This window comes from Histoplasma capsulatum, genomic scaffold (assembly GCF_000149585.1).
Source record: "Histoplasma capsulatum NAm1 scaffold_1 genomic scaffold, whole genome shotgun sequence".
Classification (NCBI taxonomy): domain Eukaryota; kingdom Fungi; phylum Ascomycota; class Eurotiomycetes; order Onygenales; family Ajellomycetaceae; genus Histoplasma; species Histoplasma mississippiense.
Window position 1 is genome coordinate 3,833,135 of NW_001813982.1, and position 21,917 is coordinate 3,855,051.

The window sequence follows — 21,917 nt, forward strand, 5'->3', positions numbered from 1 at the left end:
GTGCTTCTGGAGCTTGTGGGATATATGAGTGAATGGAAGGTATTTCCTTTTCTCCCCCGAGCCATCCACATAAGAATGGAAATATTCAATAGAAAGATTGCTTGGCTTCTTAACCTGCAACTCCCCGTCCCCAACATTTTTAAGGCTATCTTTCACCATTTTGCCCTGGTTTCCATTTTCGAGTTACAATAGAATTTGGCGATTCATTTTCCCGTTGGTTGTCGCATTCCTCTCTCATGTTGGTGATTTTGCTTATATTTTTGATATAGAATGCTGTATATTAGGTTTCAAATCTACTCATTGCTGTCGACTAATGTATCCAGCACGTCTATTGATGATGCCGAAAATATTTTTCCAATGCCGCACATCTATGTACCGTACACGTAAAAAATTAAAAAATAATCCAGTTAAATGATAGTCATTGTCCTCAGTTCAGCATCCTGAAACAGTTCGCCCACAGGGTCTATAGGGGGGGGATTCTGTCTGAGAATCACCGTTCCTATCCTCTCAAGACGCCCTGGCGATTCAAACGCCCTTTTCAAGACGAGTGAGATCATATGGTCCGACGATCCCTCCTGTATAATGCTCATGCGCAGACAAAACACCTCAGTCCCTGGCTTCGTCTGTCCAGGCCCGTCATGATCAAGCAGGTAGTCGGGCCTCATCGCCAGTCGCAGCTGATTCTTCTTCTCATTACTACCATCATCTCTCCTGGGCAAAGAAACATAGTGCACGATATCCTCCACCCCATCGCTCTGCACCTCAACCTCCCGCTCAAGGACCGCTCAAGGAGGCCGGTAACCACCAGTCCTGAAATTGTAAGCATCCCGCTCGAAATTGCCCCGAACTCGTCAACAGCCGCCCAGGTCACTTCACAAGTCTCCACCGTGCTAAAATGCTTGTACGGCTGCCTCTCTCTAAACGACCCCTGCTTGTCCTCCAGGTCGGTAAACAACACGCCATCGTAATACAGCACACACGCATCCGTACTCGCCCACGACCACGTCGGCGCGTTGCGTGGGTACGGCCTCGCCTTCTGGTGTCGCGAGCGCCAGTGCACGGTCCAGAGCAGATCGTCATTGATAGACTCCTCCCACAGGCCAGCCAGGTACCTCGACTGTCTGCGCACAGCGAGATCCTTGGCAATACCGCTGATGGCTGGCAGGCGATCTTTCGACTTCGTCAGCAGCAGCGCGCTGTAGCAGCTCACCATTGTCCGCCACAGGCTCGCGCCCTGGTAGTGGACGGCGTCCCGGAACTGGTCTGCATCAACCCAACTGCTGGTGTAATCGCCCAACGCTTCTGCATGCTCAATCTTGAAGAGCGCGATGGGTGTTTCGGGAGAGGAGCCGTGGAACTCGATGTCGTCGCATTCGCAGACGATGCTGCTGCGGCACTCGAAGAAAAGCTCGTAGCGCCCGAAGTGGAGGATGCGCGTGGAGAGCATGCGTTCTTGGTAGACCCATGCGCGGGTGAGGAGGGGATAGTGGATCGCGGTCGGGCTGCCGATGGAGATGTCACTGTTGGCTATGCCCATGTCGATGTGGTGGTCGATGCGTTCGCGGAAGAAGAGGCGGTAGGGCTCTCCCTTGCCGTTTGTATCTGAAGGGGGTGCCGTGCCGGAGACTTCGAAGTCTGGGGTATCTCTGAAGAGTCCGCCGGCGCCATTGGCTGACATGGTTGCGGCGATGGTTAGATGGCCATTTGTATATATTGCAGCCATATTGGAGGACTCGACGTCCCAATCCCTCGCATCGTCTTGGATAATGCAGAGGGAGTCAATCCAGATATATTTGATGCCAAGGGCCCTGGTGAGGGAAATGGCGTCGCGGAAGGTGTTGGATAGGCTTCTCCAGGGTATGCCCCTTTTGCGATCCGCGAGGGTTGATTTTGTAGTCGTTATGATTTGGGCAAGGCCCCAGCAGTGGCTCAGACAAATGTACTTGGCTCTGACGGCCCCCTTTGGTTCGATGAGCTTGACACTGTCGTCGTCGAGGCCCACATCCACTACTCTTGTGGGCAAAGGTGGGTTATCGGGAGAGTCGCAAAAGCATTCAGGGGTGTAATGAGTGACGATGCATGATGAAATCCAGCCTTTTATGGTAACGATAGCCATGTCAGAATCGGTCCGTGGTGATGTCCTCCGCGAAACAGGGATGTAATCCCACGAGTCTGGGATTGGGCAATCATCATCCTCTGTACAAAAAAGCTGGACTTCAAAACGGCGCCCGCCTTTCATGAGGAAGATCAAGTCCTTGCTCGCCTCTTGTTTGACAGCATTATCGAGAGTGGTTGGATAGTAGAACCGAAGAATCCCGTATACGATATCAGATTCCTCAATGCCGCGCTGGCTGAAACATCCCCGGCATCCAGATATGAGAATATTGCAGCTGTAGCACGAGGTTGCCGAACATTGCATCTCCTCCCAAGTGAATCTAGGGACGATGTGGTGTCTATTCATACCCCGCAATCGGGTATCTGAAAGGTTCCATTTCCCCTGGAACTGATTGCAGAGGGCGCAAGTCATCTTTGTAAAGTACGTTCCAGTGTCTGGACGGCACGGCCACAATCATACCCTCCTCAATTCTGCAGCGAGCAGGTGGTTTTGTATCCCCCTTGGGGAAACGTTAGACACTGGTAGCACGATCTATGGAGATAGATAGTACATATTCGGGTCTTGTTCGAGGCTCTAAATTTTATCTTGATCCAATTGTTCTGCCACAGTTAGGCGTTTGGGGAGATGCTGATGCTCATTCTCTAATTATCCCCCAGACAGCCCATGTGCTCAATATGTGCTGTTTGTTTCAACAGAGCACATCCTGGCCATCGAAGGTAGACATAACTCCTGTTGGATGCTACATACGAGCTGCGAACAAGTGAGGTTTGCCGTGCGTTTTCCGTGACTGCTAGGATGTTCTATGCAGTAGTCAGTTTATATAGTTTTCAAGTAGATGAGTTCTAAGTAGCATTTCGAAAGATAAACTAGATATTATATTTATTGTTGATTGATTTAAATTTTGTGATTGTTTCGTCTCTCAACTGCCCAAGATGTCCCTGTTCGCAGCCCCTCCAACTCCCCCGCCCTCGGTTGAAGCCGGAGCTGCTGGTGTGTCCAGGGTTCCACAGCCAGGGCTTTAGGGGGAAACTAGCGCGAGTAGCCCCTATTAGCCCCCGTTAGTCCCCATTAGCACCCTTGGGAGCTGTGGCTGCAATGAGAGACTTGGGCCTGGCAGCTGGGGCAAGGCTAAGCACGGCCTCTGGACCATCTCGGCTCAACCAGCTCGGGTTCAATTCTGATATTTCGTGTTGATGATTTTCTTCCTGCTCTCTATCCTCCTCGATTCAACATACTAGCCATTTCTTTAGTTCTTTTCTCCCATATTCCTCCAGTCCCGCCACCACCCACTCTTCATAACCAGCTGTCCAACATGAGTGCTTCTATGTTCAACTCGCCGCTGAAGAGGCTACTTGCTTCTCCCTATACTACTTCTCCGCCCGCCTCCCGGAGGGCTTTCTCGACGACACTCCCCCGGGATGCGACTTGGGGTTTTATTGGCTTGGGACAGATGGGTATGTACCGAATTGTGCCTCCTCGGGTTCCTTTGCTTCCTTCCATACATGCTGCTTTTGTAATATATAAGTTCGCCCTCCTTGTGCTGGTGTTCCCGGCGCATCGCTCCCGTTCTCTGAATCTTCACCGCCAACCGGCGACATGCACATCTACCCCGCGTCATACTCAATACCTCGCCTTGGGGCGACTTGCTAACCAGATTGTACTTTTTACTGTCTCCCTCTCTCAACAGGATACCCAATGGCTAGAAATTTGCGATCCAAAATCCCGCAGTCCGATACCCTAATCATATGCGACGCCAACCCAAAAGCCACCCAGCAATTTGTCCAGGAACAACCTAGCAGCCTCAAGGTGGAGGTTGCTACTAGCCCTCAACAGGTGGCTCTTGAATCGGTATGGATTTATTCTATATACTTATATTTACAAATACATATTTCATACCTATGCACCCTTTGTATAAGATGTTGCTTTTTTCTCAGCGTTTCACCCTTGTGGGTGACCATCCCTTTCACAATGCTTCTATCGATCCTTGCGTTTTAGAAGATATCGATTTGGTAACGGGCATCTGCACATTCCTGTGGATGGCTCTGCTCTTCTACTAGTATCTAGACATTTCTCGTGGAAATTAATAACACCCAACTTGTCTACCGCTGTAGGAAACAATCATAACTAGTCTCCCCGAACCCCGCCATGTCAAAGACGTCTTCCATATCATCCTAAAAGGCGGCCTCCCAAAACTCCCATCAGACAAAGAGCGCCTCTTCATCGACTGCTCGACAATCGACCCCACTTCCTCTCGCGAAGTCGCAAACGCAGTACACTGCACGGGCGCTGGCAAATTCGTAGATGCACCCATGTCCGGCGGAGTCGTGGGTGCCACGGCCGGCACGCTCACCTTCATGCTCGGTGCCTCCTCCAAGGTTCCCGGACTCGCCCAGCGCGCTGAGGAAGTGCTCCTGCTCATGGGCAAGAAGGTGTGGCACCTGGGCGAGCAGGGGGCCGGACTTTCGGGGAAACTGGCCAACAACTACCTCCTCGCCATCCAGAACATCGCGACAGCAGAAGCGATGAACCTCGGGATTCGTTGGGGGTTGGATGCGAAGACGCTAGGCCAAATGATCAATTCGTCCACGGGGAGGTCATGGTCGAGTGAGGTGAATAATCCCGTGCCGGGAGTGGTGGAGACGGCGCCCGCATCGAGGGAATATGCCGGCGGGTTTGGAGTTTCATTGATGAAAAAGGATCTTCGGCTTGCCGTGGAAGCGGCCAAGGAGGCGGGAACGCCGTTGAAGCTTGCGGAGAAGGCTCAGCAGGTCTATAAGGAGACGGAGGAGGGGTATCCTGGGAAGGACTTTTCAGTGGTGTATAAATATTTGAAGGATATGTCGCGATAAATGGGCAATGCAGTGTGTTTTATGTAAAAGATCTGTTCTCTTTTTCTGTTTTTTTTTGTACCCATGGGCGCTGGGGGCCCTCAGTTATGGGTTTTTTATACCTTTTTTCTAGAATGAGATACTAGATAAGAAATTCGATTGTATATAGATATCTCTTACTCCTGCTGCTGCTGTTCAATTTCCTTTCATGATTAGTCAGTCCTGATCTCCGCCCGTTCCGCGGAATCAACCGGCCTCCAACTTCCACCATCCAGACAACAGCGCATATCTACGCTGGAGAACCATAGTCGTCCACATACTCTCTGTCCCTATGCATGTGGCGACGGATTGGTATGCTTACGGCAACCGGAGCCGCTCCGTACACCCCTTGCTAACCGAGCTGTTTTCCATTTATATAAGCTGTGCGCTCCAACACGCATAGCCAGGGCGGCTTGCAGCTCCCATTTCTTCAAATATGGCGTACGTGGTGCCTATTCACCATGCAAGCAGCATCCGCCATGCCATAAAACTCCAGTTCTTGGAGCCAGAAAAAGACTGTTTAGTCGTTGCGTGAGTATCTCCACTTCCTCCTTTATATGCAGGATCTCGATATAATGAAACATCTAACCACCCCCCACCAATTCCAGGAAATCCAACCGCCTCGAATTTTACTCCCAAACCCACGATGGCCTCTCCCTCGAATACTCAAAGGCCATATACGGCAAAGTGACTATGCTTGCAAAGCTCTCACGGCCTCCGCTACCTTCGAAACCACCCCCGCAACCACAGTCCCTGGACCACCAGCTACCCCTACAACCGGCCCCCTTCCGTCCCCAAACCGATATCCTCTTCATAGGCACGGACAGGGCCTCCTACTTCACCGTCTCCTGGGACCAGAAGACAAAAAACCTCCGCACAGAGCGTAAATACGTTGACCTCGCCGACCCCTCGGCCCGCGCGTCCCAACTGGGCGACCGCTGCCTCATCGATCCCTCCGGCAGATTCCTCACACTAGAGTTATACGAAGGCATCGTCACAGTTATACCCACACTTCGGCCACACGATCCTCAGGGTCTGGGCGGACGTTGGGGAAACGCGCTGCTAATGCCAGTGCAAGCGCCGCATACGCAAATCAGGATGCAGCAGTAGGGGCTGCGGCGGCGGGCCAAGAATTAGGTGATCCGTGTCAGGCCCGCGTTGAGGAACTGTCTGGTACGGTCCTCGACGTTTACGCATATGCAGATCTGATACATTACCGAGGATGGAGCTTTTATATGAAGACACGATGGGGAAGGTGCGGTTGAAGGTTAGGGAGCTGGAGGTTATGCATGGGGGAATGCGGATGGGGGGTGGGACGGGCGGCGGGGGCGGGATTGGGGCCGATGGGGGAATTGTGGCAGTGTTGAAGGGGTTGGATTTGTTGAAGGAGGAGTTGGAAATGGGGGCTAGCTTTTTGGTGCCAGTGCCGGCGCCATTGGGTATGTTTTCTGTAGCCCTCTTGTATAGCTGGTTATTCTCCACATATATTTATATTCATTTTACTCATTATTTACGAATAGGAGGCCTCCTCGTCCTTGGCGAAACTTCAATCCGATATCTGGACGACGCAAGTAACGAATGTATCTCACAACCACTCAAAGAAGCCACCATCTTCGTTGCCTGGGAGCAGGTCGATGGTCAACGATGGTTGCTGGCAGACGACTATGGCCGGCTATTCTTCCTCATGCTTGTTCTAGACACCGACAACGCCGTGCAGAGCTGGAAGCTCGACCTTCTGGGTGATATCCCGCGTGCGTCTGTCTTAGTTTACATGGGTGGTGGAATTACGTTTATTGGCTCCCATCAGGGGGACCCTGAACTTATCCGCATCACTGAGGGATCGTTTGAAGTCATACAGACTTTCGCGAATATTGCCCCGATACTTGATTTTACCATTATGGACCTAGGCGGGAGGGCTATAGGAGAGAGTCAAACGCATGAATTTTCGTCGGGCCAGGCACGGATTGTTACGGGTTCCGGTGCATTCAATGATGGAAGTCTGAGAACCGTGAGAAGCGGCGTTGGAATGGAGGAGGTGGGCGTGTTAGGGGCTATGAAACATATTACGGACCTCTGGGCGTTGCGGGTAGCTTGTCCCCAGGAATTTTCAGATACCTTGTTGGTTTCATTTGTGGATGAGACGCGGGTATTCTATTTCACGCCGGATGGGGAAGTAGAGGAGAAAGAGGAGTTTATGGGGCTGGGACTTGCGGAAAGCACGCTGCTCGCGGCGAATCTGCCACATGGCCGGATTTTACAAGTCACAGAATGGAATGTCCGCGTTGCGGAGCTCGATGGTGGAATGGTGATTTGGGAGTGGTCGCCGGAGCAGCAGAAAGCGATCACGGCAGCTTCGTCAAATGACGATCATCTCGTGTTGATGGTTGGAGGCCAGGTTCTTATGATTTTCGATATTAGAGGCGATATCAACATTACTGGGGAGAAGGATTTTGGCTTCGATACCCAGGTGTCTGGTGTTACCGTCACGACGTCCCCAGTCCGCGCCTGTATTCTTTGCCTTCCACAGACGGCTGAAGTTGTCGTCATGAGCCTATCAGACCTTGCCATCCGCCGTAGTACATCGCTGGGAGAACCTGGAGATGCAGTTCCACGCTCTGTGCTGGTCGCAGAGGTCCTCTCCAATAATCCTGCTACTCTGTTTGTCTCCATGGCCGACGGAAGCGTATTTTCCTTCTCCTTCAATTTGGAAGATTTCTCCCTGACAAGCATGAGCAAATTGACTTTAGGCTCTGAGCAGCCTTCATTTAAGAAACTCCCCCGAGGAGACGGTTTGTACAACGTCTTCGCTACCTGCGAGCAGCCAAGGTTAATATACGCGGTAGAGGGCCGTATCGTCTATTCCGCCGTCAACTCTGGTCTGGCCTCGCGCATCTGCCACTTCAACTCTGAAGCATACCCGGGATCCATTGCGCTAGCCACCCCGTCAGAATTGAAAATCACCCTCGTGGACGCTGAACGGACCACGCAGATCCAGACACTGGAGGTTGGCGAGACAGTGCGAAGGGTCGCGTATTCAGCACCTGAAAGAGCGTTTGGAATAGGCACTATTAAACGGACGCTTGAAGATGGGGCGGAGGTCATTGCCAGTCGGTTCATGTTGGCTGATGAGATCATGTTTCGCGAATTAGATATTTATGATCTGAATAAGGATGAGCTTGTGGAGAGCGTCATTCGCGCGCAGTTCCCGGATGGAATCGACCGTGAAGGTAATGACTTATTTAAGGACTTGTTTGTCGTGGGCACGTCGTATCTTGATGATTTTGGTGAGGGTTCAATACGCGGGAGGATATTAGCATTCGAAGTGACGGCCAACAGGCAACTGGCGAAGGTAGCGGAGATGCCTGTTAAGGGGGCGTGTAGGGCGCTGGCTATTGTGCAGGATAAAATAGTTGCTGCTCTGATGAAAACGGTTCGTTGAAATACTCCTTCCATACCATCTCCCAGAACAATCCATGTGACTAACTCGTAAATCTAAAACAGGTTGTTGTCTACACGATCTCCAAAGGCCAATTCGCCGACTATACTCTCTCCAAAACCGCCAGCTACCGCACCTCCACTGCTCCTATCGACATCGCTGTGACAGGCAACTTGATCGCCGTCGCTGATCTCATGAAAAGCGTCTCCATCGTCGAATATCAACAAGGCTCCAACGGCCTGCCCGACAGCCTGACAGAAGTCGCCCGCCATTTCCAAACCCTCTGGAGCACTGCTGTTGCCCATGTGGCCGAAGATACGTGGCTTGAAAGCGACGCTGAGGGAAATCTTGTCATGCTTCATCGGAATGTCAATGGCGTGACGGATGATGATAGACGAAGGTTAGAGGTTACGAGCGAGATTTTACTTGGGGAGATGGTAAATCGGATACGGCCGGTGAATATTCAGGGATCACAGGGGGCGGAGGCGGCAATTTCGCCGAGAGCGTTCTTAGGGACGGTAAGTTTATGGTTTTATCCATTTTTTTTTTTTTTTAATTTTATTTTTTTTTTTTTATTTTATTTATTTATTTATTTTATTTATTTTTTTTTTCCAATTTATACTTCACTCTTCATGATACGTCGAAAACTAACGACGCCCAAATCTATGGGATGGATATGTAGGTCGAAGGCTCTATCTACCTCTTCGGAATCATCAACCCTACCTACCAAGATTTGCTCATGCGCTTGCAATCCGCAATGGCTGGTATGGTTGTGACACCTGGCGGGATGCCATTCAACAAGTTCCGTGCCTTCAGGAATACCATACGTCAGGCGGAGGAGCCGTATCGGTTCGTTGACGGAGAGCTCATTGAGCGGTTTTTGAGCTGTAGTGTGGAATTACAAGAGGAAATCGTCGGGAAGGTCATTGCGGATGGGGTTACGGGGGTCACTGTTGAGAGTGTTAAGGGGCTTGTGGAAGAACTGAGAAGGATGCATTAGGACGAATGCACTTCGCTTGTCGCGTGTTGTGGATACGGATAGTAGTGTATCGACTAACTAGCGATTTAACACTCTGATTTAATCTTTTGTAAACCCTGGAGGGAAGCCTTTTGTGCTTTTTGTTGGGTTGTGACGGTTCCTTTAATGCAAGTTTGTTGAATGGGCAGTTGAGATTCAAATTCTGTCTGGGGTGTAATAATGGGTGATGGAAAAAAGCAACAACACAGAGTAATACTATATACGGCCTTCATACAGGAGTAAAATTTCCATCATATATTCAACCGGAGAGCTCTCTGCAGGGATTGACCAAGTTAATCCCAAAGTAAGACAGCCAATCGGGATTCAAAGTTTTTGTTCATACGAAACAGCAAAATCGAATAAGATATTGACGTAGCGCAATATTCAGAATTTGTAGTATCCCAAAATCCCAACGCCACAAAAGGAAAGAGGGCGAAATAAAAATCAATCCTCCAGCAAATCAGCAATATCATTATCATCTTCATCTTCTCTCAGTCTCTCCCCCGCCTCCTCAAGCTGCCTCAACACCCTCTTCTGTCTCCGCCTCGCACTCTTCCCCCACTGCGGCACACCCGACGGCTTCGCCACCCTTCCCGTCCCGTTCTCTCCTTCCTCCTCGTTCTCCTCACTATCACTCCCCACACCCAGCGCGCCCCTCAGCGCATTCGCGGAGATCTTCGCCTTCGCGCCGGCCGAACCCGCATTCGCAGCCTCCACCTCCGCTCGTTCCCGCTCTTTCTCCTCCGCGTCGGCTTTATCCATATTAGTGTTGAGGAGCTTGCGGAAACCCGCATCTATGTACGGGCGTAGGAAGAGGTAGCCGCCTATTATCCAGACGAGGCGGATGTAGTCGCGCAGCGTCAGGGAAGAGAGGGAGTTGGAGAGATTGGATGTTAGGTTAGTGTACCAGGTTTGGAGGGTGGCGAGGATGGAGGACGAGTCTAACGTGGCCATTGTTGCTGCAGCGGTCTGAGATGGAACTTGTGCTTTTTATGTGAGGGTTGCCGTTTGGTAGTATTTGTCGTTCGAGGTGGTGGATGGATTTCTATCTGATTGGGAGGTTTGAGATTGGTGGTTGCGGAGAGGTGCGAGGATGAAGGCCCTTCGAGTGGTTACGTGTTTGCATAGTGCGAGAAGACTGGGGTTCCAAAACGATTGGCTACACCTCATTGATGGGATGGGCGGTCATAATTAGGTATTTGGATATCCCTGGGAACGGAATATAAATGGTTTTCTGCTCCAGCTTACGCCTATCCGACTGGCAGATTTGCGGCAATTCTAAGCCGGAAAAAAATAATCAAAAAGAGAAGAGAGAATTAATTACGTCATCATCTCGTGATCGCTTATTTAGCGCTTAACGCTTAACTGATCCAATGTCGCGTCTAGCGCGTTTCATTCCAGCCCAACCTTCAGGGACGATAATTAATTAGTGTCCATGGATTCCAGCTGAAAACCCCAACATCCACTCCAATGGCTGAGCAAGAACAGGATTCCGTGGCCCTAGAAGAGGTCAGTCTAAACTGCCATATTTGTTGATGCAGTATCCCCCAATGGCTGGACATGCTAATATTGCTCGTACACCCGCAGCGCCTTAAGTCGGCTCTTTGGCTTGAAATTGGGAGAATTGTGGACGATGAAACTATTAAACTAGGTGTCGATGCGACTCCGCAGTTTATAGGCGCGCTGATGGAGATGGTTTGGGCACAAATAGGTACATTCCACCCTGTCTTGATGCGAAATTATTTACTCTCTTCATGCCGGCTATGGCAATCCCAAGAGAGCATTGTGTGCGTGAATCTGATATCATGTTCAGAAACCGTAGGACAGGACCTGGAGGCATTCGCCAAGTAAGAGTTAATTTGCATCTGTCGCCTCTTTTGCAATCTGAAAAGCCTAGTGCCTCTCCGCCGAGATATTTCTCGTCTTTGCTTACTCTGTGACCCCATCGACTGTAGACATGCCGGGCGGTCAACGATCAACTTATCCGACGTGATGCTCCTAGCTCGGCGAAATGAGGGCTTAGAATCGATATTGCGAGCATTCGTGGACCAAGAACTAGCAAAAGAGTAACCAAAGTGCAGGACGAAGTGACCGCGTTATTACCCCACGGATTAAATTTCTCAGCCTTTTCCTTGATACTCTCACACCATATACCAATTACCGTCCATCCTTTTGTCCAGTGGTGTTGCTTCACAAAACTAGAAATCAATTCAACCTGCCCACGATGTCCCCAGAATGACTGCCTTACGAACTTCGGTTGAGAGGTTAAACACCTTTTCATACGCATCAATGCAAGGCTAAATTATTTGTTCAGTCAGTTCCGAAACCCTGTGCGTGGTTTAATACGGTGAATCTAATTATGATCTGCTCTGTCTCCCAACTTCCCTTTACGCTCCTTATTATTGATTATTTATTCCCTTTATTTTTCTTCAATTACCCACTCCCCGCTTACTTATTTTTTATTTTTTTTTTTTTTAACATGTGAAATGCGGGCAGTTGACGTAATTGCTCCCATACTGGATTCCCGCTGTTTTCCTGTACCACACAACGCTTTTTGAACTCGCACTTGAGGGTCAAATGGCGCAGCGTATACGCTGATAAAGGGTAAAAAACAAAAAAGAAAGCGATCGCAAGTTGAATAGCTCTCTCCAACCGGGTCGACTTTTTATTGTTGGCTTTTCGTTTTTTCTCGCAGCTCCAAGTTAACCAGCCGCCAACCTACCCTGACGTCATCGTGTGGCTCCTCCTTGCGACGGCCGATTTTTCCTGAGAAGCCACGGCTCGGCGACAGCCAAAATCCGCCCAATTCCATCGCAGTTGTTATTCTTGTTCTTTTGTTGTTAATTTTTCCCTGGGAGGCATTTTTCACACACTGTTAGCATGACATATTTACTCTAACTGCGCGACATTTCCCTGCTGTTTGTCGATTTGATTTACAAGCCCCGATAGTTTCATTATACGCAAGCTTGGATAGGCTTGCTAGCCCGCAACCATGAGTACCGCTGGGTTTCTTATCCGTTTTACCAACTTCTTGTTCCGTCTCTTTCAGCTCGCTGCGTCAGCCATCATCCTGGGCATATTTTCTTATTTCCTCGTAGTCCTCACCGACCATAACATTCCCATTGCACGATGGGTCAAAGCTGTTACGGGCATTTCCGGTGCAGCAACTCTGTACACACTGACGGCGTCGATATTCACACTCTGCATTGGAGGGATAGCATTCTTTGCAGCATTGATGCTTGTTCTCGACATTTGTTTTATCTGTGGTTTTGTTGCGATTGCAATCATGACACGACATGGCGCAAATTCATGTTCTGGGATCGTTGTTACTCCTTTGGGTACTGGAGCTGCGAATCAACCTGCTCCCGGCTTCGGAGAGGGCGGCTTCGGTACTGGAGGTGATAGGCACTTCACATATATGCCGAGCTTAGGATATGCTTGTCGATTGCAGAAGGATCTCTCGCCGTTGCTATCGTTGGGGTGGTGCAGTGCTATTGTTTATTTTTACCTTTATTTAATAATTTTTCTTTACAGCATCAACAATTCCCCATTCTAACGTCTTAACGCCCACTATATGTGCTCACCCGTTGGTGACCCGGCAGCATACTCCTTCGCGCTCTCCCCTATATCCCCAAATCCTCTACGCTCGCCATCACAAACGTGGCAAGCGCTTCGGCCCCTCACCTGGAAACAACTATACAGAAGGCCCCAGTCGCACTGGAGGACGATCTTTCTGGGCCTTTGGCCGCCGCCGCAGCCCAGAAACTTCCGTTGGTCCCTCCACAGGTGCTGCAGCCAACAGCTACCCACCAGGAGCCGATGGCGTAACCGGCGACGATCAAGACGAGAAACCGTATTCTCGTTACGCTAATGCGTTTAGACGGGGGAAGCAATCACATGGCTCGACGGCTGGTGGTTCGGGTATTGACGCCGAGCCTCAGGCCGGCGGATATGGTGCGCCTGCGACTGGTACGCAAGCATATGGTGTGACACCTGCGGTTGGCATGCCTGGGGCTGGAATTGATGCCACTCCAGGTGGAGGAGGGTTTGGAGGTGGATTTGGAGGTGGCGGGAGTGCTGGGTATGCAAATTATGGATATGGCCAGAGCGGCGCTGCGGAGGATGGGTATTCTTATGGGTACGGGGCCAGACCGCAATATGAAACTGCGCAATTCCCTGTGACTTCGGGCCAAAGAGATTTCTAAGGGTGGGTGGGAAATGCCTGTTTTCGATTTTTCTGTTTAGCCCCTACTAATATCCCATTCTGATCCTACGTGCCTATCCTTTTCAATATTAACAACTTAACTTGCCAAATGCGGGCGATATCATAACCGTGGATTGGCAAACAAAGCTGCTGAAGGTCAGTGCTTCTCGGTTCCACCTGAGTTCACAGCCAATAGCCTAAACCAGAAGCTGAAATTTGGTGGTCAAAACAGCTCCTTTCATAGTTATGGATAATTTGTATATATTAATTCATTCCTGTATTATATTTTAATTACATTTTATATTCCAATGTTCTCATAGTCCATTCACTTTGATATCATGTTTTGGTCCTGACCAGTTGGTTGTTGGTCTTGTTGGTTGGTCGAGGATCGCAGAACACCCCATTCGTACAGTCGAAGACTACGTACGTATCCGTATGGAAATTCAGCAAGGAATATCATATCACTGAAATAAAATCAAATTACATGACCAACACTATTGTAAGCGATGTATACAACTAGAAGTCCGATACCTGTGAGCTCTGAGGCAGAATGGGAAACGCCCATGAAACAGGACAAAACATTCTCTAGTATAAATGGATGAAATGAAATCACAAAGCGACAGAAGGGTAAATAGAAGGTATGTATTTCGTGATTCGGGAAGCACCCCTCAACAGGAGAGAGAGAGCAGCCGTATTTTGAACAAGCAACACTTAGGCATTCGCCATTTTGTCTCAAGATATCAACGACAAGATAAGTGTAGGCGAAAAAAATAAAAATAAAATAAAAAACAGGGGAACAAAGATAATCAACAAAAAGAAAGAAGAAAGAATCCGCCGATAGGTAGTTATCTTGAAACACAAGGTGACAAAAGTAGGGGGCAATATCAAAAACGGCAACAATGGCACTGGCAGGCACAGCCTTGGGTCGAATATCAAATTCGTCCACAAACCAACAGGTCATTAAAATAGCATCGTGTGCTGTTTCAAGTTACTTTCTGAGCTTCCACAGCCTTTAAATAAAATGTTTAAATAAAAATGAAAAATGATAAAAAGAAGGAATACCCCTACCCAATATTTCCTTTTCCTTGCCTTCGCCTCCTTTTCATGCAACACCGATCTTGCCACCTCTGCAAGCTGTTCCTGCCGCCACTGATCCCATGAAAATGTAGTGGGATCCATCGCCGGAGCACATGGACCATGTAGATTCCGAGTCACACTTTATGCTTCCTGCAGTACAAACTCCGGAGCTTCCTGGAGCAGGAGCCGCCGCCGGCGGTGGAGAAGATCCTTGCCCTCCTGCATCTGGCATCGGGTTCGATGGTGGAGTGGGGTTGCTGTCAAGCGGCGGTGACGCAGGGGTTTGTTGAGGCGACGACCCAGCCGGTGTAGATGTTGGAGAAGAATCTGCAGGAGATTGAGGAGCTGGAGTTGGTGGTTCTGACTTCGGTCCAGGAGCTTGGCCGCCAGAAGAACTATCACATTTGACAATTCCCCTGTTCGGTGGACCATTACCGTCGGGTCCTAATTCAACAACCGATCCCGGGTCTGGAAACACTATAGCCGACCCTTCATCGGTTTCGCACTTGGTTTGAAGGGCAACGTTGGCCTTGAAGAGCTCAGGGAGACTGTCAAAGCCGTCTCCTGAACCACCAGCAACGTTGACGTAGGCACAATTCATGTACATTTCACGATTGCCGATCCTATTAAACCATGTCCAGGCGAATACTGCCTTGCCAGAAGGCGCATTGGATGGAATCTTAAATTTGTATTTGAGTGGTATGGGACACCCGCCAATAATTGACTTGATGACCCTGAACGACTTCCCTTGGTCGTAAGAAAGTGAAATTTGGCATGAACCACCGCCATGGGTGGCTATATTTTGATCTATTGTCATTTCGTACTCATTCCCAGCTTTGTACTCTGCAGTTGCCCTGAAAGAATCTGTTAAGTATCCTTTACAAGGATAATTCGATCCGTTCTTCCATAGTGGGTCTTTATAATTGAAATCCATATTGGCAGAATTAGCAGGGTCTAGGGGGCTTCGAATTGGGAGCGGGTTCAGCATTTGCATGTGGCTGTACACCCCATGGCCTAGAAAGCCCAGGACAAGAATGATAACGTGATATGCAATGGTCATATAGGCGGTTCAAGGTAGTTCCGGGAAGCTGGAGAGTAGAGAGGCGCTTGTCAAATATAATGTATCAGGTGTTCGCAATTTTAGCGGCCGATTGAGAAAAGAATGAACAATGTAAATCTGAATGTTGGTTCGTAGGTGCGGTCGGTTTGAAGCCGTGGGATAGATAGATATATCTATATATATGTTTGATCATTGCTGACGAGCTACTGCTGACATTATATAAGATCCCTCTGGCGCTTAGGAAGGGAGCCATGATGAATTCGCCATTAAGGGTGAGACCGAAGGCTATAGGAACGAATAACAATGGCAATAATTTCATTTGTACTTTCCCATTCTCATCACATTGACCAAAATAACTGACGGGTAAGGCCGATCGATGAACAGAATCAAATCGCAGCCGCTGGGTGGCGAGGGATTCTGAAGCTATTCCGCACATTGGTAACAATTCATAATGAGCTCGACAAAGCCTTTGTATTGAGAATGTCGTGGGTGATTGTTTCCTGCCGTTGCTCCAGCATCGTCTCCTCAGAGGGGTTAGGAATCAATGGTGAAGTTTCATGTTGTCCCTCAACAGAAATTGATACCAGGGTCCCAGATCATAGAAACAAGAACAGACATTATTTTAATAGATTCTAAATTGATTAAGGCTTATGTATTGATACATAATTGCATGCCGCCGCGACCATAGAATCGATATTTGAAACGGGAAAGTCAGAGGTTCCACCGTAACCCGATATGTCCGAGTCATGGCTTACTGGCGATCCATCTAGGAAGTTAAAATGTCAGTTGAGAATAGGGGTTAAAAGTTCCACTCGGAAGAAGTAAATTCCTCCAAGGGCCTGAGGGCTGGGGTGCTTGATGAAACATTAGTTCGCTCTTCATAACAGAAATCCGACAATTTTCGGTATCCGGCGCACTCCATTTCCATTCTCGCCCGACTCAACTCAGTGACTCACACAACATGTAGCCCTACCGCGCTAAATAAGAGCGATGTGTATTTCAACGTGTATTTCAACCTCCGATGAGAATAGATATCATCCAATCTATGTATTTGTACGTCAAAGGATCGAACGAGCGCAGGATCCACCTACTGGTTCCCTTCCCAGGCTCAGACGCGTCCCCAGGAAGCAAGTCAGCACTAGACCGAATCATAGAGAAGTAGATATATCCAGATGTGATATTGCGGAATAACAATGACTAGGACATCATGGGCTGAATCGAATCGATAGGTTTCAACGTCTGTAATCGCAAAACACAGATCCTAGAGGAGATGAAGTCCCAACGAATCCCTGCCGGCACACGCAGCAAAAAGGGCAATGGCTTGATGAAGTGAGAATCCTTCGCGGCAAACCTTGTGATATTTTAGCTGGCATGCCTCCGAGAATTAGATCACGAAATATAACCCATTCATTACGGGATTTGGTAGCATTGCCCCAAAGTATTTACCTCCCTGAGAAAATGGACGGGACATAATAATCAGGGAGAGTAAGGGTGTATAGCTAGCTTATTGACGAACTGATAGCCTTAGAGAAGTGCGATCATTAGTATAAAGAAATTAGAGGTATCCTTGACAAGAATCGGAAACCCTTTTCGAATCAGGTGAGAGTTCGAACCCAAATATTATATGAGGACAAGTGGAATGATAATTAGCTTACCTAATCCCACATTTCCTCCCGCCAATGATAATATATCATGCATATCGTCGACCAAGAAAAGACAAATTCCGGCTCCAGTAGCTCAGCGGTTAGAGCGTGCGATTGCAGTTACGCACTCTATCGCAATGTCCCTTGTTCGAATCAGGGTTGGAGCTGAACAGTGAATTCCTTTTTAATTAATCCGTGTGAATTTTTTTTCTTAAAAAAACTTCCAGATTTTCTTTCATAATTAATGCTAAAGCAATGATGTCGTCCTAGTTTAACTTCGTTAGCTATATTTGTTGCGTATCGAAGGGCGAAGTCGGTGCTAGAACCATCCTTACGCCTTGTTCATTTTGCAGCGGATAAATCTGGCCACGTTTAAGTTAGAGATAGCCTGTTATATTTAGAGCTAAATTATATGAGGCTGTGAGATCTCTGCGATGTCTACTTTTATATACATGGCTACTATTTTTATAATCTCTCCCGTCAGCGGAATGACGCATCTAGAACCAAGGGCCACACGCTTCCACGGTGATCCCTGTACGCAAGAGCAACTGAGATAAACAAAATGCATGAAAACGATTTCCACAGGCTACCTAAGTCCTTCTAACAATCGACAAGGTGTGCAGATTTCCATAGCTTATATGGACTCTTTTTCTTTTCGACATTTCATGACTCTGATGCAAAGAACGGAGGTTGGTGTGCCCGCTACAACTTAGTATCCACGCAGAGAGTGGATTCCAATCTGAAAGCATTGGTAAAATTTGAGTGCTATGCTCATATCAGAAAGATTAATTTAATTATATGTGGGTGGGATGCAGGACTTAGGATAGCGTCGATATATATTAAAAGTCAATCAAATAGAAACGGATGGAAGGAAATCAGCCAGCGCGCAGCAACAAAGTTTATCTTACATATATTAAAATATTTATGGAAAAATCGACAGTAGTAGGAACGTTTCCGTTGGGTATTTGCGAAAAAAGGGCAATGAAGCCGAAATCGAAAGAGGAAAAATCACTTTAATATAAGCGCTGGGTTTTGCGGATGAAGATAAGCCGTCGACTTTATCATATCTTGTGGGAGAGGATGGAGATGGATATCAAGAATATTTATTGGGAATGAGAAGCTGCGTATTCCGACGGGATTCCAATATATAGCGATGTAGCGACGCTCTGATCAAAAAACAATAAAATGGGAACGACTAAAAATTGTTCACATAGAACGGAATGAAAGACAATAGAGCCACTGGACTAGTTTCCGTTTGTTTGTGTCCCATTTTCCTGTTTCCCGTTTCCATGTTTACCGTTCTTCTTCTGCGCGGCTTTTGATATACTAGCCCTCACATACGTTTCTCTCACTGGATCTCCTTTGTGGTCTAAAACAGCCCACTCCCCAATGCCCAGATCCTCTGGAGCTATCCTGACTCCACGACCGCCGCCGCCAATAATAAGATTACCAGGACGATAGTTATTGTCCGCCTTTAACCGCTGAATGGCAGAGTTATGGATCTTTGCATCCAACGGAATGTCGCGCACTTCCCCGCAGGGTAGAGGCCAACGAATAGGGGCCCAAGAGCCATCTTGCTGTAAATCCATCCTTTTAAAGGGAAGATACTCCATCATTTTCCATGCTAATACTGATACGGCTGGTAGACCAGACGTAAATTCCAGAGAGTCATGGATGTGACCTTTGGTTCCAGAGTATTGTAGAGCATTATAAAAACTCCTTGATAATGAAGACTGTTCTGGGTCGTCTTGGGGAACTTCTTGGACGGCTGAATCATCCACTCCATTGATTACAATCTCCGGTGGATTTGGTTGTTGCTTCTGGTCGATATTCCATGATTTCTCAATGGGTGAGTAATCGCCAGAGAATTCTAATGTGCATTCGAATTGTTTGAGTTTGCGCTCATCGAATAGTAATCCAGCGCGTTGAGCTTCGTGAACCATCCAGACCAGGGGTGCATGACTGAGTGGCCATTTCTCTCCTGGCATGAGTCCCCAGCCACCACCGATATCAGCATGACAGCCAGGGAACCAAACTTCCTGGATATCCTGGACAGTTTGGTCCGATTGGAAGGATCTGTCATCGGTAATATGAGAAGAGTGTGGCGGGAAATGGGCCACACTATCGGCGGAGCTCGCACAATCAGCAGAGAAATTACGGTTATCAGGGACCGACAGACTAAGATTATGCATCGAATGATGAGGATATGATGGACGGTAACGGTTCTCTTCTTGAGGCTGGGTCCAACCTGTTTCAAGTAGATTGGCGTTGACATTTCCTAAAGCTTCGGTTTCACCCTTGCCTGTCCTTGACTTGGATTTTTCCCGGAGCGTTATCGAAGCCTGCTTCTTCTTTCTGCGGGAAGATATACGTGAGATGAACGAAAATCGGTGATATCCACACTGTGATTCTTGGGGGTGATGGTTTTGAGAGATCAAGTCTTGGCGGAATTTAGCACGTCTTTCATCAATGCCAACTGCATGTCTGATAACCTTGGCCGAACTTCTCGCGGTATAGGGGAATCTGTTCCGCGACATCCATGGTGACTCGAATTTGGGAACGCTGTTCACAGTGTCAAATAGGCCTAAAAACCGAATCCGCTGGATTGGACGACTGAACGTTTCGCGAAAAGCTTTCATGAAATTATATAGATCGTGTCTCTTTTTGATATCCGCCTTACTGATCCCTGCTCGCTGTTGCCATTTTGAAAAGGTTTTCCACGCAAAAAAGACGAGCTCTTCATTTCCAATCGTTAGGAGGCCAACGTAGTCCAGCATCTCGGCCAGAAAGCGAGCTATATACGCCCCACGGCTAAATCCGAAGAAGAATATTTCATCGCCCGGAGAATAATACCGCATCAGAAATCGGTAGCCAGCAAGCACATGTTGATCAAACGATGAGCCAATAGCTGCGTCTTTTGCCTTTGTCCAGCTCCGTTTGATGCGAGAAAATGTGCCTGCATGACTTGAGATTTTCGCTGACGTTACATAAGTCCCAATTCCAGGCTGATAATAGTGGAATTGTTGTCCTTGATTTCTATCTAGCATCTGCGGTTTAATGTCAGCACTGAAAATACTATCTTTACATTGAATGTTTATAGCATTGATCACTGACTCGAAATATTTTTAGTACATTGCTGTCCGACTCGTCGCCAGAAAATTTATTACCGGTACCATCGAAGCAAAGGACAAATGTTTTTGGAATATCTGAGGCGTAATGTGACATCAGGACGAATTTATGCGGAATCGATGCTGCTGGTACTTGCAAAGTGGTGTCGACAAAGGAAAGAGGAATTGGATTTACTGCTAAGAGAGGAAGTATAGTCCGAAGAGGCGTTAGGTTTGGTGGGGTTTTCTTAAGTTAGTGCGACGCAGCGCTGCTTGTATCACTGTGTGTAAAACTCGGCTGCGTTGATAACGTTCTTTATGTGAGAAAATATGGTTCTTTTTCTCCCAATCAGGGGCTCAATGTAGTTGGAACAAGCACAGCAGTAATCACTTGAAAGTGGTGGATGACTACATTTCTAAACGTCACTGCGGGATGTATTTATCTATTTTGAACTCAGGGGATGTCAAGGCGGAGCCATCGTCACAGCTGGAATCACGCTGGAGGATTGCACAGGCTGGTGTTTGATCGAAGAGGAGTTCTGCAGGTAAAGTTAGCCGAAGCTGAAATTTGGATCCATCGACACTGAAGCTATGGTGAGCGCAACCTATTTCGGATGGGCTCAGCCACTAGCCTTAACGTGAGATCTAAGAATGACAACATTGGTCAGCCTGACGGGCGGAGCACTGGATGTTCTCAAATAGAACTCCACATTAAAATAAAACGCCCGGAAACCCTTCGGTTTCCCTGTCCCGGGATCTCAAACAGGTTAGGCGCTGGACGCCCTTCCAATGCTCTGTCAATGGATCATGAAAACCGAGTCCGTCACACAATGGTTTCGACTGATGATTATGGCTGGCTGAGAAATAGCCCGAAAATGCACCTGAAGTGCATCTGAAGAAAACCTCAAGAGGATCCTTTACTAAGAGAGGCGATTGGTCCCGAATACCCTGCAAAGACAAAATTGCGCCGACCTGATAACAAAAGGAGGAAGAAAAGTCAAATAAGATTTACCTACGGCGTATAGCTAGTCAAGAACTTGGTGACTCAAACACATGGCTTTGGACAAAGAGCCGGGTCGACCAGTGCGTGAGTTCAGAGATCAAGGCTCTGAGGAGAGCAGTCCGAGTCCAAGTCCTTGTGCCCAGATCGAATGGCATCAATAGTGTAGTTTTATGGTGGGGCACCAGGTAGCATCCATGTTTTCCACCTCCCCCGCCGTTGATCAACTGTAAACGAGGATCGAACATTGTTGTGGAGCGAGCAATGATGTTGGAAGAGCCAACAGAATGGAAGCGTGGAAGTTGATGAGAGGCTGAGAGTGTGAGGTGGTGTTCTGCAAATCAGGTGATTGATGGAGCTTCAAGCTTCCAAGGTTCCAAAGGCTCCGT

General features: G+C 48.1%; 8 protein-coding genes and 1 non-coding gene across 9 annotated transcripts; 5 read left to right on the forward strand and 4 right to left on the reverse strand.

The window, feature by feature from the left end:
• Positions 1-407: 407 nt before the first annotated feature.
• Positions 408-3,358, reverse strand: HCAG_01092 (predicted protein; the record flags this gene model as incomplete). Its single annotated transcript, XM_001543996.1, has 6 exons — positions 408-534; positions 762-2,351; positions 2,464-2,586; positions 2,864-2,906; positions 3,075-3,161; positions 3,352-3,358. 6 exons carry the CDS (start codon positions 3,356-3,358, stop codon positions 408-410), a joined length of 1,977 nt encoding a protein of 658 aa, XP_001544046.1.
• A 453-nt stretch (positions 3,359-3,811) lies between these two features.
• Positions 3,812-4,965, forward strand: HCAG_01093 (hypothetical protein; the record flags this gene model as incomplete). The annotated part of the gene is made up of 2 exons (XM_001543997.1): positions 3,812-3,964; positions 4,228-4,965. The coding sequence occupies 2 exons, from the start codon at positions 3,812-3,814 to the stop codon at positions 4,963-4,965; spliced, it is 891 nt and encodes a 296-aa protein (XP_001544047.1).
• Positions 4,966-5,419: 454 nt separating this feature from the next.
• Positions 5,420-9,419, forward strand: HCAG_01094 (conserved hypothetical protein; the record flags this gene model as incomplete). Its single annotated transcript, XM_001543998.1, has 7 exons — positions 5,420-5,514; positions 5,592-6,028; positions 6,091-6,156; positions 6,225-6,422; positions 6,504-8,413; positions 8,485-8,937; positions 9,102-9,419. The coding sequence occupies 7 exons, from the start codon at positions 5,420-5,422 to the stop codon at positions 9,417-9,419; spliced, it is 3,477 nt and encodes a 1,158-aa protein (XP_001544048.1).
• Positions 9,420-9,881: 462 nt separating this feature from the next.
• On the reverse strand, positions 9,882-10,391 carry HCAG_01095 (predicted protein; the record flags this gene model as incomplete). The annotated part of the gene is made up of 1 exon (XM_001543999.1): positions 9,882-10,391. One exon carries the CDS (start codon positions 10,389-10,391, stop codon positions 9,882-9,884), a length of 510 nt encoding a protein of 169 aa, XP_001544049.1.
• A 516-nt stretch (positions 10,392-10,907) lies between these two features.
• On the forward strand, positions 10,908-11,507 carry HCAG_01096 (predicted protein; the record flags this gene model as incomplete). The annotated part of the gene is made up of 4 exons (XM_001544000.1): positions 10,908-10,946; positions 11,025-11,148; positions 11,260-11,284; positions 11,393-11,507. The coding sequence occupies 4 exons, from the start codon at positions 10,908-10,910 to the stop codon at positions 11,505-11,507; spliced, it is 303 nt and encodes a 100-aa protein (XP_001544050.1).
• A 922-nt stretch (positions 11,508-12,429) lies between these two features.
• On the forward strand, positions 12,430-13,642 carry HCAG_01097 (predicted protein; the record flags this gene model as incomplete). The annotated part of the gene is made up of 2 exons (XM_001544001.1): positions 12,430-12,835; positions 12,972-13,642. 2 exons carry the CDS (start codon positions 12,430-12,432, stop codon positions 13,640-13,642), a joined length of 1,077 nt encoding a protein of 358 aa, XP_001544051.1.
• A 1,101-nt stretch (positions 13,643-14,743) lies between these two features.
• Positions 14,744-15,652, reverse strand: HCAG_01098 (predicted protein; the record flags this gene model as incomplete). Its single annotated transcript, XM_001544002.1, has 1 exon — positions 14,744-15,652. One exon carries the CDS (start codon positions 15,650-15,652, stop codon positions 14,744-14,746), a length of 909 nt encoding a protein of 302 aa, XP_001544052.1.
• Positions 15,653-17,504: 1,852 nt separating this feature from the next.
• On the forward strand, positions 17,505-17,588 carry HCAG_09381. The gene has a single exon. It is a non-coding gene; the product is annotated as a tRNA-Cys (tRNA).
• Positions 17,589-18,665: 1,077 nt separating this feature from the next.
• Positions 18,666-21,776, reverse strand: HCAG_01099 (conserved hypothetical protein; the record flags this gene model as incomplete). Its single annotated transcript, XM_001544003.1, has 4 exons — positions 18,666-20,468; positions 20,536-20,726; positions 21,014-21,067; positions 21,566-21,776. 4 exons carry the CDS (start codon positions 21,774-21,776, stop codon positions 18,666-18,668), a joined length of 2,259 nt encoding a protein of 752 aa, XP_001544053.1.
• Between the last annotated feature and the right edge of the window lie 141 nt (positions 21,777-21,917).